We start from the raw sequence: 24,884 nt of genomic DNA on the forward strand, positions 1-24,884 counted from the left end.
ACCCTTGAGATATGACAGAAGGCACTGGCTTAGTGTCTTCTTAGTGTGGGATCTTGGAGGCTGCTAATTAAAGAGATGTCAGGACACTAAACCCTTGAGCACTCTTAGCTCATAAATCCCAAGGGAATCATTTTAGCATTTTAAACTAACCAGTCCGGTCTTAGGCTCTGTGCGGCAGTGTGATAATGAGTAAATATGTTCATGTATATACACACATGCTCTCTCTTGCATATGCTGTATGACGTACTGTACAAAAGGTTTCCATTGACAGTTAATGTGGGGAATGCCTCTTAGAATCTCTCCCCATATGTTTGCAAATTATTGCTGCATGTACATACATGTGCTCAGACATGCACATGAACAGACACACGTGATTGCGGGGTGAAGAGGGAATAGAAAACAGAGTTGCATAGTAAAGTTGCTTAAAATTTCAAGATTTTCTTCCCTTCCAGGTAGTTAAGAACTATAAAGCTATACATGGGCCTTACACAGGAAAAGCCTGTTCAAGTCAAAGGGTTTTTACCTGTGTAGGGATGGAATGAAAGCCTTAGGATTTGGTACAGTAAATGCAGGAAACCAAACAGGACTGCCATGTTACTTTTTTTTTTCTTTTGGTACATAGACATGATCTAAAAAAAGGGTAAAATAAAGAAAGTGACCAAATGCAAATTACAGTGTTAAACCTTATTGGCAAAATCCTTAGTCTGCCCAGAGTTCCATATGAATGAAATACATATGGTTGTATTTCTATTGTTGTCCAGTCATCTGCCTCTAATCATCCATGCGATAAAAACATTAATTAAAACCACAAATTGCACAATGACAAAACATCTTATAAAAGAGTTGCATTAAATGTGCTCTCTAACCAACTTAAACTGTCTCTTTTCACCTGATCCCTCAGGAAAAGTCTGGTTGAATGGACAAGACTCACAACATGTCCGGAATGTCAACACACTTGGGCTCTCTCTCACACTAGGGTGGGCAGCGAGTGAGTTCTGGAGTTCACCAGAACACTCTGCAACCTGCTTGCTAACATTTAAATCAAGTGAATGCTGAATATTTCAGCTGATGTCAATTGTCCAGGTAAAATGTGTGGGGAAACATATTATCTAAGAAACTAAGGACCCAAGCCAGTAAAGGTCCAAAACCAACATCTTGAACTGCACCTCGAAATAAAATGAAAGCCAGTGAAATCTATGGAGCCTGTTAAAACATGCTGACATACTGAACCATTATTAAATAGCTGAAGTTTCGGAATGGCCCTCAGGTGTAACTCCATGTTGAATGTATTGAAGCAATCCAATCAAGAAGTGACAAAAGCAGCAATGATGGGAAGTGTGTGTAATGGCTTATATTGGATAGGAAAGAGTCTAATATCCTGGTCAAGTGAAGAGGAAAATGAGAAGTCTTGATTACAGCTGCTATCTGGAAATCCAGGAGCAGCTCAAAGTCCAGTAAAACTCTTAGTGTGCAAACATGAGTAACAAAAGGTAGGTGAACTCCCTCAACTAATATGGCTTCTGCCATTATGTCTGCAGAGAGACTGGGAGAACTCTGGTGGCAGATGGTAAAGATTAGAAATACATTTTTAGCCTCTAGGTATTAGTTATTAGGTGAAGGAAGATTCTTGGGGAAGTCTTTTTTACAATTTTAGAGCATAGAATAGAGATGGTCCTTTCTATGTACTGTGAGTATACCTTGAAAATAAATAAATGAAATAATAGTTGTTTTCCCAAGCACACCACTGTTGCTTGGTTTTATCAGGACTGAACCGGAGGACTAGCTCTCAAACATGCCTAAATCTCAGCCAGGAACTAAAGTGTTGTATACACTAGGAATTTTTCCATATAATTTGCTATCGTTGCTACCAATGGTTCAACTCCACAGAACCATCGTGGGAACACTAATGCAGACAATGCTCTCTCAGTGTTTTAAGTTGTGTACAGTTGATATCTGCTCTGAGTAAGGTTAAATTAAATTGTATTTAAAATTGCTGGGGAGCCCCTGAGCCCACTAGAACTCTCACTATTGCCAGTACCAGTGGAGTTGGAATGATGGTAGCAATTGTGGAAAATTTTAGGGGAAAAAATCCCAATGTAGAAGTAGGCTGGGAAAACGGAATGGCTATAAACTGTTTTTGTCCACTGAACAGTGTAGAGTTAAATTCAATCAACATACTAATGGGACTGTGACCCAAACCAAACTCCTCTTGTAACCTCAACATACACAGTGAGGAAGGGATGACAAAATAGAACCCTGCAGAACTCCACAAGAGCGGCCCATGGAATTGACCAGTCCTACACTTTGGATCTTCTCAATGTGAAAAGAACAGAGACACCAAAGTAAACACTGTTTATCCCTGCCAGGAGCCACAGATGTGTTAACGCCAACATGTGTTAACTGTTCTAAAGGCAACTGACAGATCTAAAAGAATCAGCATAGACATCTGGGGACAGATCCTCTGGTGCAGCCAAATTGCCCAGAGAACAAGTCAAGGGTTGGTGCGCAAACATGGCTTAAAGCTTATCTTTATACTTGCTTCTCTGTTCTGGCACATGCTGTTCCTCCTGCCCTGTGTTAAAGCAACCTGACAACTGCTCTAGTTTATGCCAAACTGCAATAGCCACAAAGGCGCATAAATGCAGCTGAGGATCAGCGTAGCACACAGGCATCCTGGCAACCCTTCCCCCTTTCCTCTAGCCATGCTCCTTTTTCTTTATTACATCAGCAGCATGGTGAATGGCATAAATGACCTTGTGTTGGATTTGTGGCGCTGGAGCATCTCCTTTACACCCTGAGCTGGTTATGTTGACTTTATGGCAGCATGGTGCAAAGCCCCTACATCAAAATAGCTCTGGCCCCTGATCTTTGTCCCACCAAAAAGAGATCAGTGATCAACACAATTAACATAGTTCCTGTCCCATACCCAGTAGGCACAGGAGCAGGGTCAGCATAAGAAGTAGTCATCTTTCTATGTTCTTACACAATTGTTTCATAATATGATCAGAATGCGTGAAAGCAACCTGACAGACATTTAATGTTTGTTTCTAGAGAGAGGCATTTATTCATAGCGTATTTTTTATATTTCCACATACATTATGCTACTTTTTAAAAGAGAGAATGATAAAGAACTGCACTAGTAAACCAAAGCGGGGGGATGACGAAAAACAAGCTTTGTGTTGTATTTTCTAATCTTTTTCTATCATATTTTTCTACCAACGCAGGGACTTTCTATATAGTGATTCTTAGGGTATTATAAACTCTCCAGCCTGTTCTAGTTCATACCTTCAAGAAAAAAACATTCCCCTTTATTAACTATGAGAAACCAGCGTCGCCAAGATTAGTTGTGTACAATGGCATTATCTCATTAATTCTGAGAAAATGCAGCCACCTATGTCCAGGCTACAGAAGCAAAACTGAAGGCAGACAAGGCTGCCTAACAGCCAGTGCTACAGTATGTGTTGGTATAGTAAAATGTCTATGTAGACCCCTTTGTGTTGGCACAATTAACAGACTCATTAGCGCACAATAAATTGGGCTCCAATATTCCATACAGTATAAGAATCAAAGCTATGCAGTAGCAGTATGTTTTGTTAATTATAATCACACTGAGCTTTTTTTTTCTGTTTCTTAGGGGAAGGAATGACTACTCTTTTCCCTCCCAAAAACAGACAAACAAACAACACAGGGCATTAACGATTGGTGGTATGAATAAGAAACTTGATAGACACCCATTTTTATATTGTATATAACTTTAATACTGTATATAGCCACTCTGTACTGTATTGTTAAAAACCAATGCAGAGGGATGTGAAGCAACAAATTAACATTGGCTGGTAAACTTAAAAGAATGCCCGTGGTAAAACCACCATAGTCCTGTTTAAAAACAAAGTAGGCAAATACTTAGTGTTAAAGAACACCATTTCACAGATTATCAGCTGTGCAGCTGACACTGTCCAGTCAGGTTGCTGTGAACTAAAAGGGTGCCCAATCCTCCTTTTCACCTATGACATTACTGTTTCTATATGCTACAGCATGTTTCCAATATCAGTCCATATCAAAGCTCTTTATTTTAATATTTTTTCAGTGTAAATCTCCTGCCTCATCCATTTGTGTTTAAGAAAGTTCATCATCCTGGTGACTGTCCCTGGTTTTTTTGTTTGTTTTGTTTTTGTTTTTTTGGGGGGGGGATGATGGGTGGGTAGGTGATGTGGGTTTGAGGCTGCTAAAGCCTAGAAGATCAAACATTTTAGCAGTAGTAGTTGAGTATATTTCCTGCACCATTGACAGTCCCATGTTGTTGCTATTCCTGTATAGAATATATTTTTACACAATATATAGGAGATTCAATCACAGTGTTATCCACCAAAGTGGGGTTTGAGCTTAGATTTTTGGTCTGCTTTTGATAACCCTGATTTATTTGCAAAAAGAACAGGAGTGCTTGTGGCACCTTAGAGACTAACAAATTTATTTGAGTATAAGCTTTCATGAGCTACAGCTGAGCTTATGCTCAAATAAATTTGTTAGTCTCTAAGATGCCACAAGTACTCCTTTTCTTTTTGCGAATACAGACTAACATGGCTGCTACTCTGAAAACTGATTTATTTGTGATCTTATTATTGTTTGCTTTCTGGGGCTGTCAGGCTCCTTGAATATTGTGCTATGGTTTTTATTATAGGAGATGTGACAGGACTTGCGTGCTTTTTAATTGTCTAAGAAAAAGACTTCAAATCTTTTAGCTTCCTTTTAGACTAATTTTATAGGGTGTCATTTTTTAGTAGTTGATTGTTTTCCTTAGCTGTGACAGTTTACAATTAACTCTAGTATCTTGTGTCCCCATTTTTTAAGCAGATAACAGCTAAATTGGCTTAGTGTAATTCTGCTAAATTCTATGGCATACATAGATTCATAGATTCATAGATATTTAGGTCAGAAGGGACCATTATGATCATCTAGTCTGACCTCCTGCACAACACAGGCTACAGAATTTCACCCACCACTCCTACAAAAAAACCCACACCTATATCTGTGCTATTGAAGTCCTCAAATCGTAGTTTAAAGACTTCAAGGAGCAGAGAATCCTCCAGCAAGTGACCCGTGCCCCCCATGCTACAGAGGAAGGCATGTGCTTATCTACAAATAATGAATCATGTTTGTTGCATGAAATCACAGGTTCAGACCATCCTTCATTTCAGATGCAATTTGGTTGACCTTAGGTTGACCTTTCTTTAAATTATTTGATAACTGCAAAGGATCTTCTTTATTAAATTCACTTTGGCACCTGCAATTTTTTGTGCTAAGTGTTTGTGAAAATATACAGAAAGAGATAGCATCAAAGTAAAAGCTCTTTATTGGTGCTTAGGTTACTTAACTGCTTTATTAAGACCTGTTTTATTTGTGCCATTGTTACTTGTTTTCTGAAGTCAGTGATTTATAACTAGGAAAACACCAACCTAATGATGCTTTTTGTGCTCCTTGTACTTCTTTTTTGTGATCTGTAAATTAAACTGCTTCAACGTTTAGGACCCCAGGACTTCACTGTAACTATATGCATTAAATTCATCACGCCCCAATAAAGCATCTGGGTTCTCTTACAGATCCCCCAGTCCTTCTCTCAGTTCTACAGTTTTAAAACATTTTTTTCTTAGTAATACAGTCCTACGAGAAGTTATACCTAAAAAAATCTGCAGGTGTTCCCAGTACTCAGATCTCCTAATATAGGATTTTACTGTTAAGTTTCCTAATAGGTGTCAGTAAAGAACACATTTTTAGTGAATATGAGATTTAAATGTTCACACTATTATACAGAGAGATTTAACATTAGAAGTTCACTCAGCATAATCATTTTCAGTGCAACGTGAACAGAAAAGCTAGTACACGTGCTTGGCATTGACAGTGTTGCTATTTCAAAGTAATTCTGACATATACGTAGTTTGTTATTTTAACATGTATGACGTAGCCTACCTTTGACGTCTGCAGTTACTACATCACATAAAACTATTTATGGCATAGTTCTTAGTTGTATGCTAGTCCTGAGCTCTTACAGTCCATGGAAATTCCTAAGACGGATAACTGACAGATGTGGTTATTTAAATAGATTCAAGTAGCATATAAATGCCAAAGGTATTTACACGGTTTCCCATTCAGCTCAGTGTTTATGTCTGAGTGTGGTATATCTCCATGTTGACAGTAGTTAATACAGTTAAATCATCTAAGATTTTCAAAACAAACATAGAGGTAACGTGTTCACTTTAATTGCAAAAATTCCAATATCTGGATTTTTGTGGCCTCTGTCTGGATATATTAGGTTGATATGATTAATCCATGATATTTATATATAATTTTTATAAAATGTTTATAATTTTTTTAAAATGTTTAGTAACAATTTGGGCAGAATACTAGTGCAACCCAATATCACAAGATTTCTAAAATTTGTATAACTTTAGAATATATTTGGGAAAGCATCAACACAATAAGAAAATAAATAATGTAGCAAAAAATGTTGGCTTCACTTTTCAATAGATATATATTTATAATCCTTCTAACAAACATAATTAGGGAAAGCTAAAAGGCAAGAAATCACTGAATGAAAAGAAGTAGATGGAGTAGCTATTATACAAGTGTTGTTGTATGGACTTCAATACTGACTGTCTGTAAACAATGGACAATGATAAATGGTAATGTACTGAGTGGGGAAAAGATGTCCAGTGAGGTGCCAGAAGAATCTGTGCTAACCCTGGTTTTATGTAATGTTATTAATAATCGAGAACAAAAGATAGATAGCATATTAATTGAATTTGCGCTTGATACTTAATGGACAGGCTTTGTGAACACAAGTGAGGACACAAATACAAAGGGGCCTACAGAGGTTACAAATATGGGCAAGATATAATAAAATGAGATTCACCCCAGAAAAATGCAAAATAGTGCATCTAGATAAGAATTATCCAAAACATAGATATTCAATTAAAGGAAAGTATATGGAAAGTACTAATGCTGAAGAAGACGTAGGTATGATCATGGACAGCAAGTTAGAAATGAAGTTGCACTGTTCTTTGGCAGAAAAAAAAAAGTACTTTTGTGCTACATATAGAGACATATCATGGCATGGACCAGTGGCATAATATTAATAATCTATCTACATTGCTTTGGTGAGATCACCCTTATAATGCTATGTTTGAATTCTTGGCACCTTGATGCTAGAAAGATGTCTATGAATTGGAATAATTCAGAGGGAAAATTGTTAAGAAGCTAGGAAAATTGACTTACAAGAGATAAATTTGCATTGTTTGCCTAAATGAACATGGGAGGGATATGAAAACCATCTACAAGTATGTGAAGGTTTAAATACAAAAGTGGGAATGGAATTTTTAAGGCAATCCAAGGCAGCATAACTAAGAGTAATGGAATGGCATAATATTAAACAAAGGAAAGTTTAGGCTCGGAAAAAGGAATAATTTCCTAAGTGTGAGGTCTAGTGGACTGCAGAATTACCTCCCAAACTAAGTCATGGCATTCCAATCACTTGAATAATAGAAAACTGTCTTGGACAAATTATTCAAGAATATCCTGGAGGGACACTAGGGCACCAGCAGGGGGCTGGATAAAATGAAGCTAATGATCATTTTGTATCTAATCCCCAGGATTCTACACATAGAGTAATTTATCTGATGGATTTTAATCATCTTATAATCAAAGAATTAATATTAAAAAATAAGGATTTTACTCATGACACTTGACATAATAACGACAAACCTCTTACATGGTGCAATTATGCCCATCAGGCCTGTGTCCCTATCAGTGCTAACTTTTGGAGCCTACAAAGCCTGGTGCCACTTGTCCTCCACACTTTCAGGGCCTAACAATGCACAGGCTAATGTCAGGTTTCATTTTTCTTTTTAAAGTAAAAATTTAGCCCTTTCCCTTACAAAATGTAAAAAAAATAAAAGATCAGTTAGAGTTTTCCAGAAGGTTACAGGTTATTCATGGTTCCCTTCTACCACTATTGTCTACCTTTGGAGACCCGTCAAACCAATGGCTGTAGGTCCCCTCAGTTTTTGTGGGGGAGACACTAGAATAATTTGCTGCTGTAGGTTAAAGGTGTTGCTTGGTTGCCACTGGCAGCACTAGCAGCTGCTCAGACTTTCCCCCAGCTGGCTGCCTACAACTGAGATGGCTTTGGTGCAATGTAGCCTTTGCTCACTAGTGAGGGTTACTCAATATCATGTATTGCAAATTAGTGTATGGACAAAGCATGTGCCTGACAGCAAAGGACACCAGCATTGTAATCCTGGCACTGACACTCGGGCCTTGATTTTTAAAGGTATTTAGCCATTGCTGCACTCGGCATTATACCTAACTGGTTTAGGTGCCTAAATCTCATTTTAAAGTGATTTAGGTTCTTGGGAGCCTAAATCCCATTGACAATCAATGAAGGCTCCTAAATAGCTAAATCCCTTTTTGAAAGTGAGATTTATGCTCCTAAATCAGTCAGGTGTTGCAATGCTCAATGCTAAATACTTTTTAAAATCTGGGCCTTAACATTTCTGTGAGTTTCCCCATCTGCAAAATGAGGATGATGCTATTTCCCTCTTTGACAGGAATGCTACAACAGCTAAGTAGCTAATGTTTGCAAAACATTTTACAAGAGCTAAAATTCACATGACAGGTACCATGTATAAAAGTTTTTGTTAGAGGAGTATCTCCAAAGAATTGCATGGTACAAAAAGAACAATTATAATGATTATAATGTTAACAAAATATGCATCTAAAAGTTTGCCATGTGGTCTTAAACTCTAGGTTAAAAAAAAGAGTGATTAACAGTTTGTAAAACATCTATTTATTGCTACCTTTTTTTATCTAATCTCTCTCTCTCTCTTTCTAGTTCTTCTCTGACAAATTGCATGAATGCATGTTTATCTAATCTAATAAGCATTTAAAATCTATAATAAATCTCTTGATCAGCTTTATGACATGTAATGCACATTATGATTTTAAAACAATAGGCAAATAAACTTACCTGGTTCATCTCTTTCTGTCTCACATTGAACTGCTAAAAATAGAGTTTAAACTAGTCAGTTAACTAGAGTGCTAATGGCAAAGCTCCCCCTAGAAAGTATTATGAGAAAATTGAATGACAATGATTTAATAAGCAGCAAAAGTACTCACTGATACAACTTCTCTTTCTATCAGGAAGAATTCACCTGCCAGCACTTCTGAGCTGCTGTTTGATATTCTCTTGACAGGACATTATGCCTTGGTGACAGTTTCACACACTGAATATGTCTGTGCTTACTTATAGTGCAATAGATGGAAATCCATTGGCAAGCAGAGGACAGAAAGGGTTTGCAGGAAGAAGCTGATCCTTGATTTGTCCAGACACTTACTGATGTTACTCGTCAGTGGTTGCTGAGGGTAACTGTCTCTGGTTTGAATATGAATTTGTTTGTCACAGTAAATGCTACCCTATCTACTGAAGTGGATTCAGATCCTATGAGTCACATGGACTGAGCATGCACAGTGACTTCTGCTGAAGCCGCTGGTCACTCTGCTGACCCCCCCCCCCCGGGCCTCAACCAGCGGGTACAGGGCATCTCTGCTAGAGTTCATGATGCTGTGGCACTCTTAAATGCCAGTATACAATCCTGTTGCTTGGGCTGCCAAAAGGATAACCATAAGCTATTCATCAATGATGTGAACAGTGATGTAAACTGCACATGGGGAGCCAAATTTTCCTTTCAGATACATGAGTGTAAATCCAGAGTAATGCCATTAGGCCAACACTTATGGGCCCGATTCTGCAACGACTACACACATGCGAGTAGTCTGCACATAGGTAATCCCTTTGGCTTCAGTGAATAAGGATTATTTGCACAAGTAAGGATTGCAGCATCAGCCCCTCGTTCTTGACATGATTGAGATACTATCAACTCTATAAACTAGGAATAATAATAATACCGTTCTTCTAATGATTTGGGGTAAAATCCTGGCCCAATTGCAGTCAATGGGAATTTTATCATTTACATCAATGGGCCAAGATTTCACCCAAAGGTTGGTGAGTTTTTATTCATTAATGTTTGTTAAGTGCATCAATCTCCTCACCTAGAAGGTGCTGTAAAAGTGCAGCATCATATTATTATTTAGTCAATTTGGATCAGAACAGGAAAAGTATGATGAAACATTGCTTTTGAAATGATGATTATAGATGGAAACAATTGACTCAGCTATGCAGGAAAATGCTAAAAAGCAACCAAGTATTCTAATGATAAACCTTGATTTGGTTGTTTCCCACATTTAATTATGTAAAAGCAAATCTTGCTTTTTGTCAATCAGCCTGTTTAGAGCTGCCAAGCCCCACCTCCATTCCCTGAGCGGCTCTGCCAGTCAGGGAAAGGAATTAAATGCTGGGGGTTTGTGATGCTAGCAATTCCTTTTGTCTGTCTCATGGATAAGCCACATATAGCTAAACAATGGTAAACCAGATTTAACACATTTGGAAACATTCTTCACTTTGAATTGCTGACATTGCATCCCATATGGTACCCTCATTTTCCTTGGTTTTGCCTTTCCTGGGTTTAATATTTTTTTTTCAATTCAAAACAATAACAACAATACAATAATAAACTATAACTTACCACATATACAGCACCTTTTATTCTGAAACATCCCAAAGCACTTTCACAAACTTAACAGGTATGCAAACTACACGTGAGAATGGTCAAACCCCGCCCACACCTCCGCTGAAACACAGCCACTTCTGGGATTAAATGTATTTGCTGTTTAATACCAAGCGTGGACTAATGCTACGGAACAATTTAGGTACCATGAGGAGAGGACTACCCTGTCTGTGAAGCTGCAGGGAAACGGTAGGTAATTGGAATGGAGTTCCCCAAGTTGGTATTTGGCCAGGACTCTGGGATTAAAGTCCCACTCTTGTGAAGATCTTTGGTCTGCAGAATCTGCATTTACGTCTCTTCTGCAGGACGGTGCCCCTTAGGACTAGGATGAGCTAGTGGTCTCTGAAAGAAGAGTGCCTGCAGCTCTGGCTTTGTTCCTTGATAGGGTGACCAGATGTCCCGATTTTATAGGGACAGTCCCAATTTTGGGGTCTTTTTCTTACATCGGCTCCTATTACCCCAAACCTGTCCCGATTTTTCACATTTGCTATCTGGACACCCTATTCCTTGGAGAACTCCCATACAGTTATGTAACTTTGTTTTAAATGTAATTTAAACTCTGTTTTAAATTCATCTGCATCTGACCTCTTAGAAAAAAAAGCACATAGCTCTTTTCATATTTTATCTTCGCTTAATGCAGCTGTGGATCCTTATATAAACATAGACCAGGGGAAAATTAATACTGACTGTGAAAAGGCCAGTCTCATGGCCTAGCACAAGCATAATATTTCTGCACATAGAGCATCCAAGTCTGAGTCTTGAGTTTGGTCCCTTGCTCCAGAGTGGCAGGGTCTGGTTGTACTGCACAAGCAACATACTGAGTCTGTGGTGGGAGAGAGTGCATCTGACCAACTCAGAAGAGACATTGTCTGGCACTAGACGCATCTCTCTATCTCATTTGCTGCACGAACAATGCGTGTGAGATTGGAATTTTTGAGTGTGTAGGGAGTAAATGGGAACTGGAGAGATCCTGGGGGTTTCTAGACAGGTTCTAAGGACTTGCCCAGGAAGCAAAATGCTGAAGTAGAAGACAAAGAAATAAAAACAAAAGCATATGAAAGCCTCTCTTTCCACTTAATTGACAATATGTGGCATATTTTATTTATCCCACCCTGAAAATTCCATTGTCATCAATATAAATAGCACTGTATTCCATATACTAAGGGAAAATTAACTGTCATAGCATGACGAATAAACCATGACAGATGGATTTGGGCGATGTGTTTAATGTTCAGAAGGAAAAAATATTATTGTAAATGAATTATCTCAAGTTTGCTTCCTGTCTGCTCAGAAGAAAATCTAGGAAGGAGATGGGAGAGCCCATTAAAAGCAGACTTACAACTAGACACAAACCCTTTTTCTCTCAAGGAATCTAGAAGAGAAATTTGTGAGCACAGAATCACAATCTTTATAAGGGAGACCACTTTGCTGCTGAAAATGCAGTTAACATTTTAAAAAACAAATTATTTTAATTACTCTTTTTGAAGACTCTGAGGTGAAATTAGTGCTCAAGCAAAAAGTCAGGTTGTCATTTTTGGAAGCTGTTAAGTCCTTTAACTACAAAACAAATACACAGGCAGGAATAGTGCAAGTGCTAACATTTTCCAGCCCATTGTATCCTTGGCTCTATGCTTTAACTGCTGTCACCTGGAGGGAGTGGGGCAATTGTGACAGTGATGTGGATGTTTGTGTCCTACAAAATACACTGAGATCACTGGTTCATTTCATGCCATTTGTTGTATCTTGTTAGAAATGACCTGATCTCAGAAGATAGTGCCCTGCACACTGCTACTTGTGAATGAGGCCCTAGAAATAAATAATAACAAGCCAACAAAGAACCAGAAGATGGGAACAAAAAGTCTTTCTACCTGTATCAAGCTGGACAAGACTTAAACTAAATGCTCTATATCCTATTGCCAATACTTTGCGCCAACTTTTCTCCTAAGAACTAAAATCTTACTATATTGCCATAAATAAAATTCTAGTCTTTCAGTATTTAAACTTAAATGTTGCAGTGTTAGAAATGACTGTCACTGTCATTATGGAAAATATAGATACTATCATTATGGAAAATATTAATTACTTTTACAGGCTATTCATGGGGAAAGCATTGTAATGGAAAATCAGTGACAGAAATTCTCTTTTTTTCCCTCTTTATTAACCTTAAAGTTAGAATACTTTTTTTCATCAGTAAAATGCATCTGAAAGAAATACATACTGGTTTCAAAACGTCCATACTTTTCACAATATGCTGTCAAAATTTAAGGATCAGCTAGTGAAACAGCACAAGTTTGACTACCGACTCATATTGATCTGCGATAAATTTTGTAAATGTATGCTGAGTTTTATAAATAGCTCTTTTGTTTACATCATATTGGAGCTTTAAGAATGTTTTTTCTTCCTCCTAAGCTTTTCCAGGAATCTATAAGCCATTCACTTCCATTCACATGGTCTGTGTTCATGATTCTCATTGATATTAATAGAAATGCTCCCCTCCACTTCCATGAGTGGAGGGACATAAAACCTGCAGGTGCTACACTCTGGATATATGGATCTGGATGGAATAGTGCTGAAAGATGGTAGCCATCCTCCCATCAAACTCGCAGGTCAACCTAGGGTAAATTATCATTAACTGAGTTAACATTAACTTGCAGACGGTTCCCTTTGCAATATTGAATCCTGCCTGTGGGTGTGGTCGGGACAGTGGCTCCTGATGATACTCTGGCAGCCTCAGCAAAAGCTGGATTGGGCCTGTTGCCTGTAAAAATGCCACTGTCCCAACCATGTAATAAACATGTAATAAACTCTAAGGACAGGATTTCCAAGGGAACCTGAGGAAGTTAGGTACCTAAATCTCATTGAATTTTAATGACAGGTTTCAGAGTAACAGCCGTGTTAGTCTGTATTCGCAAAAAGAAAAGGAGTACTTGTGGCACCTTAGAGACTAACCTTAGAGACTAAAATTCAACTAAAATTGAATTTTAATGGGGTTTGAGTGACCAACTCCCTTAGACTCTTTTGAAAATTCCAGTCATAATGTTTTCAAAGGAGAATTATATTAGTGTAATATTAAAGGTACAGACCTGATCCTGAAAGTTGATTTGGGATTAAAAATAAGGATACAGATTTTACAGAGGTCAGAATCAAGAGAAAGGCTGGTAACAGTGCTTACCAAAGTGGCAGAGAGAAATTATAGACATGTTTTATCTGACATTAAATAAACAGCATAGGGCTATCAAGGGTAATAAAGTAAGTTACAACCCTCTTCATGTTACTATTGATCTTGTGAGAAGATGGACAAAGCAGATCAGTTATATGGAGTTGTGCACCCATGTATCTGAGACTGCTATGTGTATCTGTCTCGCTTAGAGCTATATGCAGTGCGTAACTGTCTCGCACCAGTATTAACAGGAATTAAGGGAGAGGTTTTAAAAGCTGTCCAGGGGATATGGATCCCCAGTTCTCATTAATTTAAATGGGTCCACAGTTCTTAGGCATCACTAAAAATCTCATTCTAAATTGAAAACTTTTGCTCATCGACATTACAATATACAGCACCTTTGTATGTGTTACATGCACTACTTTATAGTGGTCTTACTACAAACAAGTTTACGTAGTATAGCTTTGTAAGAATATTTGTTATGAGGAATGGCTTCAAGAGTTGGAACTTATTCTCAATAGAGACAACTTGGAACTGACCTAGGATGAGATCTGAGAAAGAGAACCAAAATAAATTGCTCTTAGTGCAAAGGGTCCAAACAACAAATATCTCAGCCTGAGAATCAGGAAATGGGGCATAAACAAAGAATTCAGGTAAACTATTCCACTAAATTAGTAGTTACTATATGGAAGAACTTGGCAAGGAAGATATATAGTAAAAAAAAAAAATTAAATCACACAGCTTAATATTTTTATGAGGAGACAGAGGAAACTGAAGGGTTGCGATAAACTTTAGGGGAAGGACATGTTTATTGGACTAGGTGCCCTATTTCAGTCCAGCATGTGCTTTTACAAAGCACTTTCCCCCCATCTTGTTGAGCAGCTCTGAATTTGAATGAGTGTTTTTTTAAAAAAATTCTGAAATGAATGAACATTTGACACTGGCTTCAATTAACACCCTTAGCTCCTTACTCTTTAAAAACACGGAAGTGAAGGGAGTATGTGACCTGGTGCTGCTGCGAATGATTTTTCCTACCCTGCTCTGAGTCACATAGCTGGAAAATGGTTAACAGGGTTTCTCTGATGCTTCGAAAGATGTTGAAACTACAGAACAAATATTGACCAAGAGGCACCACCACTTGCCTGGATAGGAGAAAAATAATCTTTTATATAACAAAAAACAGTTTGCCAAGAAAGAAATTGAAGGAACTTTGCCTCATCATTTACATAGAAAGGGACCCGAGTGGTGGGTGCAAACGTTAGCACATTCACAGTCATGTGCATCCCCACCGGGCTGGTGTTAGGACTGAAGTGAGCGGTGCTTTTCTGCCTCCTCCGAAGGCAGGACCCAAAAAATGCCCCCAGGCAACAGATGTGTCCAGCTGCAGCTCTCTGGAGCAGGCTATGAAAGGCTTCCAGGCTGTAGCTCGGGACAGCTCCTGCTATCTGGAAGCTGGGCTTGGCTTCTCAGGCACCAGCAACAACCGGCCTGGGGCTCTGGAATAAACAGTTCCCATCTGGCTGAAAGGTTCACACATGTGGCCCCGATGCTGCCAGCATTCGAAGGGTAGAAACAGGACATCTGGGGGGGACAAAGGAGGCCACAAGCTGTAACTCCGCTGGGCAGGTTGGAGAAGCAGGACTTTGGAGCGAGGGAGCGGGAAATGATATTGTGGTTCAAGAATAATAATAATATAACACCGGGACAGCTGACATCTCTCGCTTCTCTCACGTTCTCCCTCCCTGATTTGGGGTCTTGCCTTTTGGGTTGTGTGATACCGTAAACGCTTTTCTCCCCGGGGCTGGGGTTAAAGATCGCCTGGGTTACCCCGGCCTGCTCTGCTGCTGTTACGCAAGAGCCTGCTGCGCAGGGCCCCCTTGCCTAGCTGGAATCGACCAGGTTTCCCCACTCCCCTTGTTAGTCTTTCGCCCCGCGAAGTTACGACAGAGCCGATCCCCACCCCCACCCCGGAGCTGTATAAAGCGCTCCCAGCCCCGCGCCCTCCGGCCGCCTCCTCTCCCCTGTGCGAGCGCTCGGGCTAGAGACCGGCTGACGGCGGGGATCGGCGCTGCTCTGTAAGAGACACGTTTCCAGCTGGGGGAGCCTCTCGTCCGCCGCGTGTGTGTGTGATGATTCGGATGCTGCAGCCCTCCTGCAGAGAGGCAGTGGGGACGCCCCACCATCTGCACTGGGGGGCCCCTCTAGATGCTTTGGGGCCCCATTTCTGGGTGCCTAGGGGACCACCCACCCTATGTGCTGGGGGTACTCTACTGTCATTGGGGGGGACCCCACTGCTGCTTTGGGGGGCCCTCTGAGCATCTTGGGGACACTGGGTATGTTGGGGACCCCTCCTTTCCAGGTGCCTTGGGGCCCCCCCGGCTGATGATTTGGTCTGTCTCTGTTTGCTGTTGCTTAGCAGTAGGATGGCTCAGGCGGGGAGATTCCTGGCCTGGCTGCTGCTGGTGGTCCTGGGCCTGCTGGGCTGTGGATGCCGAGCGGAGCGGGACTGCAGAGTGAGCAACATCAGAGTCCAAGAGAACTTCGACAAGGCTCGCGTAGGTGTCTGCTCCCCTCCCCGCTCTCTGGGGCTGGCTCTCCTTGGATCTTGCCAAATTTTGCCCTAAGGCCCAAAATGTACTATCAAAATAGAGACCCAGTCTGCCCACTCCTCGTGTGCCAAACACCTGGCCTCCAGTGCAGAGCACCACAAAACCTAGATCCGGCACCTGGGCACAGGCAGCTTGTGGCCCAGAGCCCCAAATGCCTAAACCAAGAACAAGGGTGTGCTCTAAACAGAGGGGAAAAGCAGCAGCTTATCATGCAGCAAAAGATCTAGCCCTTGCTACAAATGGGAACAGCAGCACCATAAACCCCCTCCCGCCACCATCCAGAGACTTGAGCTTGCTGGATCCAGCTATTTGAAAAATTCCAAACTCAAAAACTCTATCAGAAGAGAGAAGTTCAGCTGCTCTAGTTTCACTGCAAAACTTCGGCCCCCCTGTGTGCCAAGTTACATTGTTATTACTCCAGTTATTTGTATTAGCCTAGCAAGGTATAGAATTGGTTTGTACGGCAGGAGAAGCTATCCTTGTTCTCTTTTTAAACATTAGAACTTAGAGGATTGGGGTCAAAACCTGGCTAGATCCAGCTGCTGAATCTGAACCTTTGTGATGCTTGTGCTCCTTGGTGCATTGTACCCAAATTGTTTTTGGTGACTTGGGAGCAGCTGGATTTATTCTCTAATTTGATGGTATGATTTGGGGGCTTGGGGCCAAAGATCAGCAGAGTTCTGCAAGGTCCAGATAGATCCAGCTTTTATGGTCTTCCCTGCACTTGGGACTTCCATGCTTCCCAGGCCTAACCAGAGCCTCTCTCCTCTCCCTGCAGTATAATGGCACCTGGTATGCCATGGCCAAAAAAGACCCTGAGGGACTGTTCCTGCAGGACAACGTGGTAGCCCGGTTCACCATAGATGAGAATGGACAAATGTGTGCCTTCGCCAAGGGCAGAGTCCAGCTGTTCAAGTAAGTTGCCTGGCACCCTTCCTTCTCTTCCCACTCCAGTTCCCCAGGGCCCTGACTTTCTGCTGGGCTCTCCACTGCTCTAACCCTTCCTCGTACCCATGTGTTCATCACTATCTGACCCCAAGTCCAGGCTGCCCAGTTTGAACTCAGTGTCTTTTTATCTCACTCTATTTGTAGTAACTGGGATGTTTGTGCTCAAATGGTTGGCTCCTTCACTGACACTGAGGATCCTGCCAAGTTCAAGATGAAGTACTGGGGTGTTGCCTCTTTTCTCCAGAAGGGAAGTGAGTACTAATAAGTAGTGGGGTGTTTTTGCAGCAGGAGACTCAGGGCTGCATGATAGCCCTTGTCACTTTTGGTGCATCTACATGGGGAAAATAAGGGATTTTTTTAGCCATGTTAGCTAACACATGGTAACTGTCACATGGTAAAATCCTAGAGTGGACGAGGCAGTTCCTAGTTTTCACATGTGTTAGCTGGTTGATGTTTATCCTAGTGAAGTCAAGGTCTTTGCGTGGCAAAGATCATACATTTATTTTCCTTCCAAGCCCCATAATATAGACTAGCATCATCACATGAAAGGAGTAGATGGAGATTGAGAAGACTCTGAGCTCTTTTTAGTTCAGATCTGCTTTTTATTTGACTGTTAATTTTCCTGAAAAAGCCTAACTTCAGATTTAATCTTCAGCAACCTGGTAGAGGAGGATTTTGCAGCTCTTAGCCTTTGTGGATACTTTGTGAATACAGGGACTTTCTCTTTTTTTTGACAAACTCTCAACAAATTAATACTGAGCCCCAGTTTTCCCTGTGTGAGATTAACCCACCTAGGGAGTAGAAACTCCAGCACTCTTCACTTGAGATGTTTCCATGGAATTATCTCTACTGGGGGAAGGTGGAATTTGGAAGAGATGAGGGCTCCACCCCAAAAACACACAGTTCTCAGGGGATCTTCAGAAAGCCACCTGCCTCTGACTTGCTGTCCAGTTTCTTGCCAGCTCACTGCTGAGACATACGTCCCAGGGATTTCCCTGATTGCTGGATGCCCCATCCTGCAGAGATGGGAGCACTGTACTATACTTTGCTGCAAACTCTGGTCCTCCTGAAGAGGGAGGAGGAGAATCTGGCAGAACCCAGAACTACCTCTTTCAACTCCATGGAAGCCAAATACTGAGGAGAAGGCCATGAGGTGTGGGAACTGGAGATGACAGCTCTTCCCCTTACACCAAACTCCTGCAGATTCATTTCTGTGGATGTAGGGAGGTTAGAGAGGCATTAATAGTTACACTAACTACTAAATAGCTGAGAATGATCTGAAATTCTAACTGCAAATTATCACTAGGATTTGTGATACATCTCTTTGCATACGCCTAGCAAATACACATTATAAGAAACCTAAGAGGCACCAGAATTATATGCTTTTTCCACACAAATACAGCTTAAAGCGTTTCTGTGGTAGGAAAAGAGAGCTTTTCAGAAGGTAATGTGACTAGGAGAGCTGTGAGTAATCTGGTGCATGACCAGCAGGAACATATTTATTTTCTCCAGCTTTACCCTGTGTTTGACCATTTTAATCATTATGTATTCAGTCCTTAACAGAGCATATGCACCACTATACACACAAAAATAAGGCCCATTAGGCAGAGATGAAGTATAAAGAAAGTTCCCAAGTAGATTTATTTTGTTGTTAAATTTCTCCCATGTTTCAGTAAAACAATGAGTGACATTAATGCATCACAGACTCCAAAGTTATATTTTCTTAGTTTTAATTCAGACTTAAAACGTTGTCAAGTAATTTAAGCTTCATATTTGATCTACATGATACAAGCTGGTGATGGCAATTTCCTCAAAATTCAGAATATCTATTGTTTTTTTAATTCTACTTCCCTACCAAGAAATTTAAAGCAAAGAACCTCAGTGATAGTAATCGCTATGTTAATAGGGCTTAGGTGAAAACAGTATTTGTGATTTCTCTACTGTGGCTGCAGAAACATTTAACTAAAATTCCCAGAGCTGGAGCATGTAATGTAATATAGTCTGTTCAGTGCTGTTCTGACATTATCCCTAATGCTGAGGCAAAAAACAGAGAAGCAGGGAAAGGGAAAGGACTCAGACTCTGGGAAAAACCCTCATCATAACGGTGATGTGGTGGGTATGATTTCTTTGGTGATAGGGCTGAGAGGGGAATACAGGAGACATCCTCTGAGATTGCTTTGGAAAATAACTCTGTTCCTTGGACTGGCCCCAGAGCCCATCTGTCTCCTTGTGTGAAGAAACACTTGTGGGCTGTGTAGGTGATGGATGGATCCGGATGGCGAGTTGTGCAGTATGGGAGTTTTCCTTTATTGTCCTCCCACTGCCTGCTCCACAGCTCCCTCAGAAGAGGTTTTATTTTTTTCTTGTTGACCTTCCAAATGGGACTGACCTTTGCCCCAGAGCAATCAGCCTCACCAAATAATCAGCACTTGCAGTTTTCTGAGGCTTGCATGGTCCAAAAGGTCATGGATTTATTCTGCCCGATAAGAGCTGCAATGCATGTTCTTCAGCATTTACATTAAAAATGACCATGGTGCCGTTATTCCCACCTAAAATAGATCCAAACTTCTACCAAGTTAGTTTAAAATTAAAGTTGGTGCAACCCTCCTGACTTCGTGGGCTTTTACTTTACATTGGCACAGATTATTTAAAATAATACAAAATAATTTTTCCAGTTTGTGCACCTTCCATACTGTAACACGGCTTGTGAAAGGATTGTAATGTCACTGAAATATAAGCAAAAGAAGTCTGGTTGTAAGGGCAAAAGTTTTCCATGATTTAAATTCAAATCACACAAATGAAGCAAACAGGCAGAACTATATGGGTGCTGTCTAAGATTTTTAGCTTGGTACCATAAAATGCATTCAGTATTGCAATCTAATACTAAAACCGGTATGCTTTTAAAACCCATATTGCTTCTCTGTGAGAGAAGTAATGTCCGGAAATATTCATCCCACCTTATTTTGGTTATAAATAAGCTTGAACCAAGACCCTAGCTCCAAATGCTCCTGTATATTGGGAAAGTTTGCATCCAGGTCTAAGGTTTGCAGCTCAGACCTATCTTTAGATATAATATGTATTTAAAAATTAATACAATCCAATATCCGCTATAAAGGCAGGTTCCACAAGTACTCACCCACAGTATGGCTATGACTGCTGCGCTGTGGAGGTGACAGAGACAACACAATTCCAGTTTTGGTAGTAGTCTGCTGGCTGAGACTACCCCCCCACCTTTTAAAGGGTGGACTCCCAAACTGTATGGCAGTTGGGAACGATCCTGAGGGACACACGTCCTAAGGTAGGTGGCAGGTTCTTTCCAGGTTAACTGAATGTCAAGCAGCCAGGAATGATTTTTAGAGGGGCATATGATTTCAAGATGACACTTCTCCCTGAGTGAGAGCTTTCTGCCAAAAAGAGGCCAAAGGTGAATTCATGTTTCTCAGACCAGTTGGCTCTTGTTGATTTATTTAATCTAATTGACTAAATGCATCCCACATGTTGCGGTGATGCTAACATCTTGGGACTGAGCCTGTGTGGTGCCAGAAGCATGGAACTTTCCAATATTTCAGTAAGTATTGTGGGTGCCAAGCACCTGTCAGGATCAGGCCCATTGTGGACCGTTTGCCATCATTAATACTAAAGTATGTGGTATTCTTCTGTGATTGAGTAAATGCAGAATTCTCTCTAGGTGAATGTCTCCTCCTACCTCTATAACTTCCTTGCTCCTTCCCTATGGTTTCTTTCAGATGATGATCATTGGGTAGTGGACACAGATTATGACACTTATGCACTTCATTACTCCTGCCGCCAACTAAATGATGATGGTACCTGTGCTGATAGTTACTCCTTTGTGTTCTCCCGGGACCCGAAGGGATTGCCACCTGAGGCACAGAAAATTGTCAGGAAAAGGCAGGTCGACCTCTGCTTGGACAGAAAATACAGAGTTATTGTCCATAATGGTAAGAATATTTTTTTCAGAAAAATTTTATTTGGGAGGTGAAATGACTACCATGCTAGGAAGCTCTTTCTCTAATGGACAGCGATAGTAGGAAGGGCTGCACTTAGTAGCTGTGGTATGTCTTATTTTCTTATTGCAAACTCAGAGTCTCAGAGTCTCTGAGTCTTAGAGTCTCAGATATACTCAGATATACTCAGATTTTCACTTTTACTGCTCTGCGATTTCCTGGGTAGCCCATCCCAGGAAACAAACACTGAAGAGAGTTGCAAAACACCTAGATTAATACAAGATGTACTTGTGCTAGCTGTTTAAAAGATATGTTCTAGTTCAAACAGGAATTAATTCAGGGAAGTCCTATGGCCTGTCTTACAGAAGATCAGACTAGATGGTCAGAGTGGTCCCTGCTGGCTTTACAATTTATGAATCTATGAATAGACGAACAAAGATTAATATAAATAGTTAATTTTCAGCCTGCAATATGTTGACAGTGGGACACCACAAAGACCTACTAGAACAGGTGATACTAAATATATTTATTAGTGATCTGGAAAAGGTGGGTGAACAGAATTAAAATAAATCTTGTCTATAATGAAAATGTGCAAACCACACAAAATTATTTAGGTTAGACTGGGCAGCACAACTGCAAATGAAATTCACATTTGATACAAGGCAATAAATATCTGCATGAATAATTTTAACTACTCATGCATATGGTTGAGTTCTGAATTAACTGTAACCACTCAGGGAAAAGATCTGGGTGTCACTGTGGACAGCTCAGTGAAAACATGTGCTCAGTCTACAGCAGGAATCAAAAAAGCGCATAAAATGTTTGGATGCCTAAAGAATAGGTCAGAAAAAATACAGGAAATTGTATAATGCCATTGTATATATTTTCTCACTGTGAATACAGTGTTTGGTTCTGTTCGCCCTACCTCAAATAAAATATAACAGAAATAGAGGGGCCTAAAGATGGGAAATTAAAATGATTAGAGGCATGGAGAGACTTATGTATGAAGAAAGAATGTAAAATGGGGTCCAGTCTTTGTGCTCCAGCTCCAGTTTAGAAAGAGGTGTGCAAAAGTTGCTTCTTGCACGTTCCTCTGAACCAATTGGTGCTGGCCACTCTGAGAGACAGGATAGTGGGCTAGGTGGATCACTGATCTGATCCACTATAGCCATCCTGTGTTTCTATTAAATGTACATGAAAGTATACGAAATGTTTGCACATGAATAAATCAATCGTGAATGTTTGCAATTACAAGTTGTAAAGAAAATGTATAAATATTCATAAATATTCAGAGCTTGTGACAAAACATCTACAAACATCTCAGGAGACTCTCCACATAAAAGAGGACTTGTTTTCCACAAAATATTTGCAATTGTCTTTAATATTGTTTTTAAAGCACCGTTAAAATTGCAAATACACCCTCCATACTAAAAATATAATTAATAGAACATTAAATGATAAAATTTGAATACAAAAGTTAGGAAATTGTCTTCTAATAGTCTAGCACCAACCTTAACTCTGCCCCAGTACTAACTGCCCACTCCCTGTAAAAGCTGAAGACCCCCCCCCACTTTTCACACAAACCTTAACTCTGCCCCACTGTATTGCATGTTTTTCCCTTTGTCTGCTCTTTCAGATGGTGGGTAGTGGTTGAAGGGCTGGTTTGGCTTCCATGCTTTTTGTGAGTGAGAATTGATGTTTTGGATCTTCTGAGGCTGCTCTATTTTATGCTGGGGACCAGAGTGGTGGTTAGATGACCCCAGCATCGAGTGTCATGGCGACCTAAAGCCAACTGTACACCTCCTCTGCTAGTCAGGCGTGCCAATCACAATTCAGACAAAGCTCCGGATCATTTACCAGAGTGTTAATTAATTCTGAACTCCCGAGTATCGTTGAGCCAGATTCTTGCACACCAAACAGACATACATTGGAGCAATGGACAGTGACTGTGGATACTTGTACAAGAGCTAAAAGAACAAAAAAGATCAAAACATCTGCATTAGGAAATTCTTCATACAAAGTCCATGTTAATGCAACTTCTGTGTGAACAGAGGCCTCCCTGCATCTCATAGTTTTACGAGCAAGAACTACAGAATTATTCGCAAGAGTGCCAAAATCCTCATGTCCTTACTCAGTTGTTATGCAGGCCTTACTGAGGTAAAATTCCCAATGAAGGAAACGTAAGAACATAAAAATGGCCATACTGGGTCAGGCCAGAGGTCCAGCTAGCCCAGTGTCCTGTCGTCTAACAGTGGCCAATGCCAGCTGCCCCAGAGGGAATGGACAGAACAGGTCATCATTAAGTGATCCAGACTCTTTCAATTTTGATTCTGGACCCATATCTTCAAGTTAAATCCTTTTTCCAAAGATTCTTCATTGCCTTTTTAAACTAATACTGTGCTGAAGTTCACAATAAATAAATTACTAATTACACAGGTCTTGGCTTGATATAAATATAGTTATATCTAAATAGCAGTTCTTGGTAAACTATCTTTATTTTCAAGCAAAAGAAGAGAAAAGGCTGGTTTTTTTTAGTTTCTTAGTTTGGTTTTTGTTTGTTTGGTTTTTTTTGTTTTGTTTTGTTTGCCCCTTATTTTGCATTTCTGAAGCTGTATCTCCTACTGATTGTGGGTCAGGTTGGGCTACTACCTTGAGGTCAATTACCTACTTGTGGACTAAGGTATTTCCTAATGTGGGTAAGGGTATCACAGTTTTGCCCTCTGTGAGTATTCCCAATGACAATAAAACCATCACAAATATTTATATTGACCACGGGACTGCTTGCAGAACAAGCTATTACTTCATTGTAACCAGGGCATTGCAATCTGGCCTTGTATCAGCATATACTAAAAGCAAAAATCCACAAGAAAATAAATGTATGTGCATTAGGATAGTCTATTACTGCCATGTTTTGTGATCTTAAATCTTAAATTAAAAGTACGGTAAATCTTACTTAAGTCAATATATTTTGAAATGGTTCTTGTGGTTGATCTGTGCTAGCTCCTTCTTTGCCTCAGCATTAATGTCTGGAACAAATGGAACAGATCTGATTAATTCCTGTCCTATGTTGAGTTGAAAATCCTTTGGAATTATGTGCTACAGATCTAAAGAGCAGAATAACATTGCAAATAATAGACTGATATTTGTAAGTAAGACTATTTTAAAGGAAATACATTTACACACACTTTAAATTTGGTACATGTTTGTATATTTTTTCTTTCTAGTGCTGGTTTAGAAATATCATTAATTTTATTTTGTTTGTTTCAGGATTCTGCTCTAAGGAGTTTTGAAACTATGGAAGCAAATGATGTAACATCAATATGGATGTAAAGTTTACAAATTGACTGTTTTGTTGTAGATCTTTAAAGCAGCTTCATTCAAACTTCAAATATATTTATCTGAGCTCTGAAGCTCACCCTGTCAATAAACCAATGAAACTTTTAATAAACATGGATAACAGGGAATGCATATTGTATAAATATAAAAAGATTATTGTTTTGTTGGCAAAAATACTATTTTACTGCAA

General features: G+C 40.0%; 1 protein-coding gene across 1 annotated transcript; it reads left to right on the forward strand.

Moving 5' to 3' along the window:
• Positions 1-15,807: 15,807 nt before the first annotated feature.
• RBP4 (retinol binding protein 4) lies at positions 15,808-24,826 on the forward strand. Its single transcript, XM_084632944.1, has 6 exons — positions 15,808-15,911; positions 16,253-16,391; positions 17,224-17,360; positions 17,538-17,644; positions 21,140-21,352; positions 24,626-24,826. Exons 2-6 carry the CDS (start codon positions 16,260-16,262, stop codon positions 24,646-24,648), a joined length of 612 nt encoding a protein of 203 aa, XP_084489070.1. The 5' UTR covers positions 15,808-15,911; positions 16,253-16,259; the 3' UTR covers positions 24,649-24,826.
• The last annotated feature ends 58 nt before the right edge of the window (positions 24,827-24,884 follow it).

The sequence above is a fragment of the Lepidochelys olivacea genome, assembly GCF_965140295.1.
Source record: "Lepidochelys olivacea isolate rLepOli2 genome assembly, chromosome: 7".
In the NCBI taxonomy this organism is placed as follows: domain Eukaryota; kingdom Metazoa; phylum Chordata; order Testudines; family Cheloniidae; genus Lepidochelys; species Lepidochelys olivacea.

Bases quoted from the DNA above. Each gene is read 5' to 3' on its own strand.
- RBP4 (XM_084632944.1), top strand. From the start codon at position 16,260: ATGGCTCAGGCGGGGAGATTCCTGGCCTGGCTGCTGCTGGTGGTCCTG. The intron at 17,361-17,537 runs GTAAGTTGCCTG...CTCTATTTGTAG, and splicing joins GGCAGAGTCCAGCTGTTCAA to TAACTGGGATGTTTGTGCTC. The intron at 17,645-21,139 runs GTGAGTACTAAT...GGTTTCTTTCAG, and splicing joins CTCTTTTCTCCAGAAGGGAA to ATGATGATCATTGGGTAGTG.